The sequence below is a fragment of the Urocitellus parryii genome, chromosome 5 (assembly GCF_045843805.1).
Source record: "Urocitellus parryii isolate mUroPar1 chromosome 5, mUroPar1.hap1, whole genome shotgun sequence".
Taxonomy (NCBI): domain Eukaryota; kingdom Metazoa; phylum Chordata; class Mammalia; order Rodentia; family Sciuridae; genus Urocitellus; species Urocitellus parryii.
This window is the reverse complement of record NC_135535.1, coordinates 63,055,604-63,068,696: the sequence shown is the minus strand read 5'-3', so window position 1 is coordinate 63,068,696 and position 13,093 is coordinate 63,055,604. Positions and strand designations below refer to the sequence as shown.

The 13,093-nt window shown below is 42.4% G+C and overlaps 1 protein-coding gene across 1 annotated transcript; it reads left to right on the top strand.

Moving 5' to 3' along the window:
• The first annotated feature begins 2,797 nt into the window (after positions 1-2,797).
• On the top strand, positions 2,798-5,626 carry Prr13 (proline rich 13). Its single transcript, XM_026398787.2, has 3 exons — positions 2,798-2,941; positions 3,325-3,698; positions 4,984-5,626. Exons 1-3 carry the CDS (start codon positions 2,923-2,925, stop codon positions 5,023-5,025), a joined length of 435 nt encoding a protein of 144 aa, XP_026254572.2. The 5' UTR covers positions 2,798-2,922; the 3' UTR covers positions 5,026-5,626.
• Positions 5,627-13,093: the final 7,467 nt, after the last annotated feature.

Genomic DNA, 13,093 nt, shown 5'->3' with positions numbered 1-13,093 from the left:
TTCAAAACGCAATTCTTTATTCCGGATCTCACACTAGCCTCCACACACGTTCAGGGGCAGTCTCGTTCTGCCGCCCACTTCACCTACTCCACGAGGCTTTTTCCAAAATCCCATTTGAATCTCACGAGAACTCAACGGGAACAAGCAACAGGAACACCCTAATCCCAGCAGCAATAATCTTCAACCTCAACTTCCCTAAAACCCATATTCTTAAACCGGGAAACGCCTTAAACCGGGAACACCCTAAGCCCAAGGACCGGGATACTTCCTCAAACCTGCAGGATACTTCCTCAAACCTGGATCCACCCTTGATCACCTTGAGCAGGGTCATCTTTCTCAAACACACAAGCAAGGTCGCAGCAAATTTCCAAGGCAAGTCCATTTAACATGGGGTACACTGGCAAGGATTACGATGCGTCAATACCTACTTGGTAATGGCCCTCAGCACAAAGGGCTGAGAATGTAGTTGCTCAGTGAAAGAGCTCTCTCTGGGTTCAATTCCTAGTACCTTCAAAACAAAAAAAACAACAATATCACAAAACAAAACATATGAGAGTGCAGGGCCCCATATATGTAATTCCAGCTACTTGGAAGCTGAAGCAGAAGGATAGATAGCAAATTCAAGGCCATCTTGGACAATTTAGTGAGAATCTCTCAAAATAAAATTAACAAGCATAATAAAAAAGGGCTGAGGATGTAGCTCAGTACTAGAGAGCTTGTGTAGTATGTTCAAGGCCTTGGGCTTAATGTTTGTTTTGGTCAGAGAGTATGGTATGTATTATACAATTCTTCAAAATTTGAATTACCTCAGTTGAGAAATGCTTGTCTTAGAATGTGAATGATTTTTATTTATGATCTTGGTGTGCTTAACAAGAATGAGCCTAGCTGGCAAGATGGTGTAGGCCTATAATCCCAACAATTTGGGAGGCTGAGATAGGAGGATCTCAAATTCAAGGCCAGCCTCAAAAAATTAATGTGATCCTGTCTCAAATTAAAAAAGAAAACAAATTGGGGCTGAGGATGTAGCTCTGTGGTAAAGTGCCCCTTTGGATTTAATCCCTGGTACAAAAATAAGTTTGTGTGTGGGTTGACTGAACAGGTTATCAGGACTGTGGCACATGCCTGTAATCCCAGTGACTCAGGAGGCTGAGGCAAGAGGATTGCAAGTTTGAGGCCAGACTCAGCAATTTAGCAAGACCTTCTCTCCCTCTCTTCCCCTCCCCCTCCCCCCCCTGGGTTGGGCTTGAAGTTGTGATTCTCTGAGAGAGAGAGAGACAGAGAGAGAGAGAGAGAGAGAGAGAGAGAGAGAGAGAGAGAGAGAAAGAAAGAAAGAAAGAAGTGGGTGGTGGTTGGGAATGTAGCTCAGTAGTAAAATGCCCTCAGATTCAATCCCTACTTTAAGAAAAAAATTTTAAAAAATGAAGGATAAGAGGATAAGGCTGGGATATAGCTCAGTGATAGAGTGCTTGTTTAGTATATGTGATGTCCTGGGTTCAACCCCGAATACTGCAAAAAAAAAAAAAAAAAAAAAAAAGAACAGTCCTTAAGTTTTGGGTCTATGGTTCTATATATTCATTAGATCAAGTTTGTTGACTGTGTTGTTTAAAAAACAAACAAAAAAACAAAGAAAAGGCTATTGCAGCAATCCAGGAGAGATGATGGCTGGTTGGGAGAGAGGAAGATAGAAGTGGAAGGATTCTAGATGTATTTGGGAGACAAAAGGGATAGTGATGTTGCCTTGGTGGTCGGTGGGAGAGAGAAAACTGAAGGAGAGGAGGCATGGTAAACTGGAGAGACGGGGGTGGGGGGGTGGGGTGGGGGAGCTATGCAAGTGAGACAGGAAACCTGGGAGAGATTAGAATCTGTTTTTTCCCAAGTAGGTTTCTTTGCTTCACATAGTGGAGAAGAGGGAGCTGGCAATATTGGGATTTGGGGTTGGGATTCAACAGCTTCTCGTCCTTTTCTAGAGCTCTCAATATTTCTATATGATAACACTTAGCAAGATGTGTCACATTACAATATATTGCACCACTGATATGAACTCACAAAACAATGACAGAACTCCTGCTCCGCCTCGCCGGGACTTTGACCCGCAACTGGCCCCGCCTTCCCCCACTCGCCCAGCCGCCCGCCTTGCCCCAAGGGGCTCCGCCCCGCCTCGAGAGCAACCGTTTCCTCCTAGTCTAAAAGGACCGCAGCGATTGACGAGTCTGCTCTCCAATCATCATGCCGAGTGACCAATTAGGTGATAATAGAGGCGGGTGCCGAAGCATGGGATGGGGGTGACCAGGAAGTGTGAGCTGAGACTGGAGGAGGACGGATCAAGCCCAGGCGACTGTGAGAAGGTGACCTGGTATCTGGATTCTCCAATTTTCTCTTTTCCCGGGGCAGGTGTCCCTTTGCAGTTGGTAGCTAGGATCTCCATTTGCCCTTTCTTTGGGGGAAGGGGGTGTGTCAACTTATTGAAGCCTTGGAGGATCTTGAGATTCCTTCCTCTTACTTTGCCTCGGAGCAGATCCTTCTCTTAGCCTGAAGTGGGGACCTCTGCGGGGGCCTGTAAGGTTGGGTGGTTAAAGTCCTCTGCACTCAGGCCCAGAGAAAGGGTGATGGTGATCTGACAGACGCGGTTTCCCCTTCCGGAGAGTTAGACATCTCCAGGTGCGGTCGCAGGTGGTGAAGGCGAAGGTGGAGGGGCCCTGGAAACCAGATCAGGGAACTGGAAATACGGTAGATATTGGGGGCGAAGGAACGACTGAAAAGAAACATTTACGCGGGGCTACGGTGGTTTTCTAAGTGGGCGAACCTAGGCGAGGCGGGGACACGGAGGTTGGGCTCCAGCTCTAAATCGCCTTAGTACCCGCCTTAGAGCCGTCAGCTTTTTGCCTCTTTTCTTTCTCCTCAGGCTTGAGAAAACACCTGAATATGTGGAATCCCAGCGCCGGTAGGTGTTTGGGGGAATCTCCTCTCCCAGCCCACTCACTTTCCAATGGGCCGCACAACAGGAAGTTTTCTTGTATTAACAGCCCCCCCCCCCTCTGTCCCCTGCCTCTGCCTCTTGGTTCACCTGCAAAAACGAAGTTCTCCTCGGCCCACTGCTACCAAAATTTTGGCTTTCCAGAGTTCATTGTCTCTTTCTCCCCAGCCCTGCCAGGACGTTTTCCTTTTTCTCCCCAACTCACGTTTCTCTCGCTTAACCTCCCATCCCCTTGCCTTTTATTTTCCTTTAAGTATTAGGTAAGAAAGTCGATCTATTTTTTTTCTTTTTTTTTTGTCAGAGGTTTTGGGTTATACTAATATTTACTTGTTCTCTGGTTCTTCCACCAGGGCACCCAGGGCCAAATCCACATCCCCCCAACTTGGGGTACCCTGGAGGTTCCAATCCTGGGTATCCACCACATCCACCACCTGTCAATCCGGCTTTTCCTCCTGGTCCCTGTCCCACTCCCCCAGGACCTCCCCAGGGGATGCCAGGTTTTCCTCCAGGTGTGTCCCCTTATCCTGTTCCACAACCAGGATATCCAGGACATCAACCCTCAGGTCCCTACCCTCCTCCATACCCACCACCTGCCCCTGGTATGCCTCCTGTGAACCCCATGGCTCCTGGCATGGTAGGCCCAGGAATGATAATGGACAAGAAGATGCGGAAGAAAATGAAGAAAGCTCATAAAAAGATGCACAAACACCACAAGCATGGCAAGGTCAGTGTCCTCTGGAGCCCTGCTAGTAAAGGGTTGTCCTTGAAAGGGACTAGGTGGGCAGGGGTTGGATGAGGGGGTTTCAGAGTCTGGATGGACTCTGGGTTGCTCTGGAAGATGATTCTTGCTTTTTGTAAAGGAATCCTACTGGTAAGAATCAGATAATCTTGAGATTTCCGGTCCCTTCCATCTGAAAAGGGCAAAGGTGAGCCTTAGAATGAATATCAGAATCAAAAGTCCCTCTTTTCTACCTTACTCTTTCCCAGAACTTTTGCTCCCTGCCCCTCAGGTGTATACTTTAGCAAGTTGGACACACCCACTGAAGTTGTACAGTGTCAATTAATTGAGTCAGCCCTTTGACAAAGCAGTGTTATATAATAATTAACAGAATAATAATCTGGTCCTAGTTCCTGGAGTTTCTTTCTCTCTGTCAGTATTCTTAGGGTGTTATGTTAATTACATAGGTGCTTTCTGTGACTCATCCTCAGACAAAGCCTAGGGCTAAGGGGGTTTCATGCTGAGCTTCATGGCAAAGAATCTTCATTCTACAGGAGTGCTAATTAGCAAGGGTAGAAGCAGCTCTGAGGACTTGGGAAGGAGTAAACTAACCTGGATTATAAAGAGGACTCAAATTACATTTTATTTGTTTGCTTTGTGGATTTGGGTCTTTTGTAGAAAAATCTGAAGAGAAGAAAAGGTGAGATTAATGAGGAAGAAATTACCCTGGAGAGATTAAAAAATGTTTTTAATGGTAGTGTTGATGGGAGTATCCCTATAAGGCACTTTCAGTAGGACTTCCCCAGCCTTCTCTCCCATCTTCCCCACTTCCTCCCTTTTGGGGCTTAGGAAAAAAGTAGATATATATGCACATGCACCTGCCATTTCTACTTTCTTAAGAGTCACAGAATCCAATTTCTTAGATTTGTAGGGACTTTGAATGCAGCTAACCAATACACATTTATAAGGTAGCAGCTGTTTCCTGGCTTGGTACTGTGCTTGTGCCTATAATGTATTCCTTACCTGGACATTGGCTCTGGTATGGAAAGTTGTAAACTTGCTCCAAAGACATCATATTAAGTTCTGTGCCATTATTTAGGATGACTTAATCCTTTCTGGGATGCTCACTGCTGAAGGAATTCCTTGCTTTTGTTGTTTAAAGGACAATCTGATTCAAGATTCCTGCCCTTTGAATACTTGGGTGGTGGGGTGGGATACCAAAGAATGACCCATGCATTTATCAAAGGTCATTTGGATCTGATGCTATGTCCTTTCCCCTTTCCCCTTGCAGCATTCCTCCTCTTCCTCCTCTTCCAGCAGTGACTCTGACTGAACACAGGGCCTGGACCCTCCCCTCAAGTCTCACCAGTTCTGCTGTCCCATCAAGCTTCAGCTGCCGTGTTGTACTGGGGAAATTTAGCCCTTGTGCCCCTCCATCCTGTCCCCACCTGAGCCTTACCCTGCTGTTCAGTCCTGACTGGCTAGGGAAAATGGGAAGAGGATTGCAATGGGCTAGCAAAGGCAGCCTTCTCACTGCTTGATAGATTTTATAGCTGAAAAGTTTAGCAGGGAAGCTGGTTTTTTGAAGATGGTGAGACCTCTGAGCTAAATGCTGAAGACAAGTTTAAGTTCTGTAAAATGTGATCTTTTAAAATTTCCTTTTAAAAGGGGGGTTTGTGGAAATTTCACTATGATGAAAAACCTGTACACTTTTGTAATGATGGCACACTGGGGTGAATTAGTGGCAAATATATTTCCCAGCAGTCCTTTTATTGATTGTGCTAACAGCAAGGCTGCTGGGAAGTAGAGTCCACTTGGCTGATGATCTCTGACTGCCCTTTTGTAAGCTAATCTCTACTCCTTAACAAAATATGCTATCTTAGGTCCTACTCTCATTCTTCAAATCTGGGTCCAAATAAAACTATTTCTCCTGATCTCTGTTCACCTGTGCCATTACCTTGGCTGGGCTCAGCACATTGGACTACTTTTGCTACCCTCTGCAGTCCCTTTCAGTTTTTTCAGTACTGTAGTAAGGGACCAGAGCATCAGCGAGGAAGACACTCTACTATTGCTATGTTTCATAAGTGGGAGGAACCTTAAAAACTGGTTCAGTCTTAGCAGAATGAATCTTTATTGTGTTCCCTTGGATGAATGGATATAAGCCTTTAGCATGTTTTTGTACCTGGCTGCAGAGGTTTTCAACCACTAGCTATGAGAGAGAGACAGAGCCCAAATAGTCTCAATAAGATTCTTTATGGGGCTTGGGGTTGTGGCTCAGTGTTAGAGCATTTGCTTAGAACATGTGAGGCCCTGGGTTCAATTCTCAGCACCGAATATCAATAAATAAAATAAAGGTCAATTGACAACTAAAAAAATATTAAAAGAGAAAAAAAGATTCTTTATGGATGTGGCCTTACAAATCAATAATTTTATGAAACTGGGTGAAACTGATGCATGCAAAAATTGAGGGCCACTGTCTTACTATATATATGCCATGCACAGTACTACACACTGGTTTTTTTTTTAATTAATTAAATTTCAAATTATTTATTTATTGGTACCAGAGATTGAGCCTAGGGGTGCTTAACCACTGAGTCACATCCCTAGCCCTTTTTTTTTAAATTTCTTTTTCAGTTGTTGATGGACCTTTATTTTACTTATTTATTCATATGCAGTGTTAAGAATTGAACCCAGTGCCTCATACATGCCAGGCAAGCACTCTGCCACTGAGCTACAACCCCAGGCTCCTTAGCCCTTTTTAAAAATACTTTATTTAGGGGCTGGGGATATAGCTTAGTCAGTAGGGTACTTGCCTTGCATGCACAAGTCCCTGGGTTCGATCTCCAGCACCACAAAATAAATAAATAAATAGGGCTGGGAACTTAGCTCAGTGGTAAAGTACTTCCGGGTTTAATCCCTGCTACACCTCCTCACCAAAAAATCTTTTTTTTTTTTCCAAAAAATCTTAAAAAAAAAAATTGGGGGGCTGGGGTTGTGGTTCAGAGGTAGCACATTTGCCTGACATGCATGAGGGCACTGGGTTCGATCCTCAGCACCACATTAAAAAAAAGAAAAAATAGAGATATTGTGTCCACCTATAACTAAAACATAAACATTTAATTTTTTTTTTTATTTAGAGACAGGGCCTTGCTAAGTTGCTGAGACTGGCTTTGAACTTGTGATCCTCCTACCTCAGCTTCCGGAGCCACTGGGATTAAATGTGTAATACACTGGGTATTTAAAGATAAATTGAGTGGAGGAAGAGGCATTTAAGAAAAGTAATTAATAAAGATAAATGCCAGATGTATGGCGTATACTATACTTAGGAGGCTGAGGCAGGAGGAATGCAAGTTTGAGGCTAGCCTTGGCAACTTAGCAGGATCGTGTCTCAAAATAAAAAAAAAAATTAGCTCAGAAATAGAGTGCCCCTGGGCTCAATTCCTAGGGTACCAGAGGGATAAAAACATTGAAATAATTATCATTGGGAGGGGAGAGGAGTCAAAGATGACATCACAAAAAAAAAAAAGGGACATTTGAACTATCTCTTGGTACTTGAGAGGGTAGAAAAGATAAAAAGATGAATTTACCATGTGGAGGGTAAAGAGCTAGGAATAGCCTGTGCTTAGTGTAGAGTCATAAAGCTCCATGGCATGTTGGGAATCACAGGTATCCCAGTGGGATTAGACTGATATTCTGGAAAGTTTATTGAGGAAAATACTGTGTTGTAGGTGATAAGCTACAAAGAGGTATAAGTCAGTCACTGCCTTTCATGACCCGAGAGATCTAATAGAGCTGATGGATACAGGAATAGAAAGAAAATACTGAACAAGGAAAGCAATGGAGGTGGGGAATTAAGCAGTGAGGGAGCAAAAGGAGGAGTGACAGTCTGACTGGAAAAATGAGCTAGGGCTGGTTTGGGACTCCAAATGACAGGAGTTTCCTAGTTCCTAGTAAATATCAGCTAACCATTTACAAAGCATTTCTTTTTTTTTTTTTAAGAGAGAGAGAGGGGGAGAGAGAGAGAGAGAGAATTTCAATATTTATTTATTAGTTTTCGGCAGACACAACATCTTTGTTTGTATGTGGTGCTGAGGATCGAACCCAGGCCGCACGCATGCCAGGCGAGCGCGCTACCGCTTGAGCCACATCCCCAGCCCTACAAAGCATTTCTGATGTGCCACGCACTAGGTGCTTTTCTTTATAACTTCTGTAAATATTCATGGCAACTGTGAATTCGGTATTATTGTTTCTATTTTTGAATATGAGGCAAGCTGAAGTACTTAATAACTGCTCGGCATGGTGGCACATGCCTTTAATCTCAACAACTTGCAAGGCTGAGGCAGGAGGATTGCAAGTTCCAGGCCAGCTTATGCAACTTAGTGAGATAAAGAAATAAAAAGGTTGGGGACTTAGCTCAGTGATAAAGTGTCCCTGGGTTCAATCTCCAGCATAATAAAAATAAAAAAGGACTGAGAATGTAGCTCAGTGGTAAAACACCCCTGGATTTCATCCCCAGTGTTGCCTCCCACCTTGGAAAATAAAATTAGATAACTTGTTCAAGTTCAGGTGGTAGTAATGGTTCAGGTGGATTAGAGCTCAAGCAGTGTGGCTCTTGAGTGTGGACTTTTAACCTAATGAGTTTAGGAAGAATAAGGAGCTTCACAAAGTCACAGAGTTGTAAGAAGGTGAGAATGAAGTTCAGTAGCTTCCACACCCATGTTACTGTATAGGCACTTGCCAGAAGGAATGTGGTTGGAGGAGTGGACTTGAGGGATGTCTTAGAGGTGGAACCACCAGCCTGGAACCGAGTGCTGTTCTTGAAGAAGCAGAGGGAGGGAATGTTCTGTTGGCTGTATCTATAGCTTGTTCCTGCAGAGAGTTATGTAAAAGATGTTTGAGATGTTCCTGTATTTTATAGCGAGGTTTTAATTTTATTAGAACATCCAAAGCCAAGACTCACTTTTCCATTGTCCTGGAATGGGGACCATTCTAAGATTATAAAGTTTTTTTCAGGGCTGGGGATAAAACTGAGTTGTAGAGCACTTGCCTAGCATGTGTGAGGCCTGGGTTCTATCCCCAGTACCACCCACCAATTTTTTTTTCCTTACTCAAGTTTTCCTTTATCAATTCTTCCTTTTTTTTTTTTTTTTTTGATACCAGGGATTCAACTCAGGGGCACTTAACTACTGAACCACATCCGCAGCCCTTTTCTTTCTTTTTTCTTTTTTTCGGATTGGGGATTGAACCTAGGGCCTTGTGCATGTGAGGCAAGCACTCTACTACCAGAGCTATATCCCCAGCCCCCACAGCCCTTTTCTATATTTTAAGACAGGGTATTACTAAGTTGCTTAGAGTCTTGCTGACTTGCTGAGGCTGGCTTGGAACTCACCATCTTCCTGACTCCGCCTCCAGAGCCACTAGGATTACAGGCATGTGCCCACCATGCCCAGGTTCAACTCTTCTTTTTTGAGAAGAAGGGAGATGTGGGCCTGAGAGAGGATTGTAAATTGAAGAGAAACAGATATTGATAAATAAACCAGAAATAAAGGAGAGAAAGTGAGAGGGAAATGGGGGGAGAAAATACAAAGAGAAATACAGAGGGGCTGGGGGTATAGGTCAGTCGTAGAGTATTCACCTAGCAGGCACAAAGCCCTGGGTTCAGTCCCTGGCACCATGCAAAATAAATAAGAAATAAAGAAATTGGGAAGAAAATTAACTAACCCCCTTTTCCCTATTTCTAACTGGGGAAAATGCATCTCCCCTTCCTGACATTTTTTTCCCTCCACTGGAGATTGAGCCCAGGACCCTGTCCATGTTAGGCACGTGTTCTACCACTGACCTACACTTTCAGCCCTACAATTTGATATGTATGTATGTATTTGGTATGGGGGATTGAGCCCAGGGGTACTCTATCACTGATCAGCTACATCCCCAGCCCTTTGTATATTTTGAAGCTGGCCTCAGCTTCCAAAATTGCTGGGATTACAGGTATGCATCACCACACCTGGTCCTACACCTTTATATATATATATATATACTGGGAATTGAACCCAGGGCTGTTTACCATTGAACTATGTTTCTGCCCTTTTTATTTTGAGACTGGGTCTCACCAAATTGCTTAGGGCCCTGATAAATTGCTGAGGCAAGCCTGGAACTTGCAGTCCTCCTGCCTCAGTCTCCCAAGTTGCTGGAATTACAGGTGTGTGCCACCATGCCCTTTTTGTTTTATTTTCGAGACAGGGTCCAGCTAAGTTGCTGAGGCTGGCTTTGAACTTGCATTTCTCCTGTCTCAGCCTCCCTAGTTTATTGGATTACAGGTGTGCATCATTGTGCCTGGCCTTGCAACATTTTTTTTTTAATATTTTTTAGTTGTAGATGGACACAATACCTTTATTTTATTTATTTATTTTTATGTGGTGCTGAGGATTGAACCCACTGCCTCACATGTGCTAGGCAAGCGCTCTGCCACTGAGCCGCAACCCCGGCCCTGCCTTGCAACATTTTTAATAGGATGTTCAGTGAAAAATAATCATCTCATTCCAGATTCCCACAAGACAACCCTGACTACCAGATTCTTTTTTAAACCTCTAGAGCTAGTTATTCTATGCATAGTCAAATCTTCTCTCTTTATTTCTACCTTATATTGTTCCTATCATTCTTCTCCCCTGTTTTATATCAAATAATAGCATATTATTGGTTCTCATTTGTACCTGAGTTGGTTTGTCTGTTTATGTGTGTGTATTATATATGTGTGTGTATATATTTATATGATTATAGGTGCACATTACTATGCCTGGCCATTTTGTCTTAAATACACTTAACTGCTATAGTGAATAGAGCTTTAAAAATTGCACGGGGCCGGGCATGGTGGCTCACACTGTAATCCCAGTGGCTCAGGAGGCCGAGGCAGGAGGATCATGAGTTCAAAGCCAGCCTCAGCAATTGTGAGGCTCTAAGAAACTCGGTGAGACCCTGTCTCTAAATAAAAATTCAAAATAGGGCTGGGGATGTGGCTCAGTGGCTGAGTGCCTCTGAGTTCAATCCCCAGTACCAAATAAATAAATAAATAAAATTGCCCTGGGCACAGTGGTGTACACCTGTAATCTCAGTGACTTAGAAGGCTGAGGCAGGATGATCTTAAGTTCAAACCCAGCCTCAGCAACAAAATGAGACCCTGTCTCAAAATTAAAAAAAAAAAAAAAAAAAAAAAAAGGGATGGGGATGGTGCTTAAGTGCCACTGGGTTCAATCCTAGGTACCAAAAAACTGGAAAACCATGTTATATCTGATTTTGAGAGCAATATCTGATTCTGGAGGGACTACTCTGTTAAATATTAGGCATTTAATAAAGATTCAGATTTCAAACTGAAACTCTGAAAAGAGTGGGCCTGTATTCCTTAAGGCAGGAATTCTGTCCCTGAGTATTGGTTATTTTCTGTAGAACTGGTCCTGACTCTAGTCTTCCTGTAGTCCTTCCCATGCCCTAGTGAGTTCTTTCTCCCAATTAGTTGCTTGCTGGTCTCCTGAGAACATTAGTTTTGCATCCTCTGATTTGTTGGTCAGTACAAGTCTCCAAAGATGGTGGTTCTCAAATGTTTTTATTTTATTTTTGGGGAGCTACACCTTCATCCTCCCATCTCTCTCTTTCAAAGATGGCTGCAACTCTTGGCCAGCTCAATATAGCATTGGATCTTTGTTTTATGCCATCCCAGCCATATTATAGATGATTCTATAATAATGTTTTAATAATGATTCTATAATAATCACTTTCACCATTTGTTTCAGAGCCCCAGGAGTACATATGATTCAACTGCAAAATCTTGAGATTGTTCTGACTTTCAACTCAGTTCACACAGTAAATCTGCTCTTTGGTTTGCTTTTTTTCCTGAGTGTCCTGACATTTTCCTACTTCTTTCCTTTCAGTACTTGGTCTGTCTTTCATCTTTGCCAAATGATAAACTTATTTTTCTGTTTTACATTGTGCTTAATATCCAGCACCTCCTTTGGGGGTTGGGAGGAAAGACATTTTAGTCCTCAAGAATTATTTTCCACTTTAGGAAATGATCTCTTTTCAGAAGACTCCACTAATTTGGGGCTACCCAATAAAACTTGGCTGATATTGAAACCAGAACCAATGCTCAAATTACGTGAACAAGGTTTAATAGTAGTCCAGTATTTGCTGTCTCAGGGGTACTTTATTACTGAGACACATCTCTCTAGTCATTTTTATTTTTTATTTTGAGACAAGGTCTCACTAAGTTGCTTAGGGTCATGCTAAGTTGCTGAGGCTGGACTCAAACTTGTGATCTTTCTGCTTCAGTCTCCTGAGTCAAGGGGATTTACAGGCATGATTCGCTGTGCCTGGCTGTTTTTTTTTTTTTTTTTTTTTAACTTTTTAATGTGGAAATTTATAGATAGAAAGATAGAGAAAATATTTTAATAAACTCCTACATTCCCTAGGTAAATACTAATTTAGTAATCAATATTTTGCCAACTTGTTCTATTTCACATAATTTTTTCTAGGTTTTATTAGAAAACAAGAAAGACTTTATCATCTATAGGGGGGCATGGTGGAGCATGTCTATAATCCCACTTACTTGGGAGGCTGAGGCAGGAGGATCACAAGCTGAGGCCAGCCTGGGCAATTGGGTGAGATCCTGTGTCAAAAAATAAAATAAAATAAAATAAAAAAACCCTAGCTAGGATGTAGCTCAGTAGAAAGTGCTCCCGGGTTCAGTTCCAAATACGGGGTAGGGGGTTAACCAAAAAATACTGCTTTCACTCATACGTTGTTAATGTTTTGTCATATTCCTATGTGAACCATTTTAACATCTGTTTTATATTTCATGACCCTTACCCTTAAATATTTCATTGTGCATTTCCTAAAAAGGATTTTCCTTTGTAACCACAGTTATATTATCACAAAATGTTAACAATATTTCCTAATTTTATCTATCTTTGAATTTTCCTACTTGTCCCCAAAATGTCTTATATAGTTCCCTCCATCTCCAAATCAGGATCCAAGGAAGATCCACACATTACATTTGGTTATTAGTGCCTTTAAATTTTTCTTCCTGTGCCTTCATCATTTTTTTTTTTTAACATTTGTCATTTTGTAATGATCTGGCCACTTGACCTATGAAATATCTCATATTCTGGGGTTACAAATATCTTATTTTATAATATTGGGGTTTAATTTGTACCTTAACCCTGTAAATTTTCTGTAAACTGCAAATTAGGTATAATGGCTTGATAAGATTAATACTAAACACTTTTGACAGGAATACTTAATAGATGATGTTGTGTACTTATTGCATCTCATTGAGGACCACACAACATCAAAGTTGTCCTATTACTAGTGATGTAAAGTGTGATCATTTACTTGAGTAAGGTTTGACTGCC

Bases quoted from the DNA above. Each gene is read 5' to 3' on its own strand.
- Prr13 (XM_026398787.2), top strand. The intron at 3,699-4,983 runs GTCAGTGTCCTC...TTCCCCTTGCAG, and splicing joins AACACCACAAGCATGGCAAG to CATTCCTCCTCTTCCTCCTC.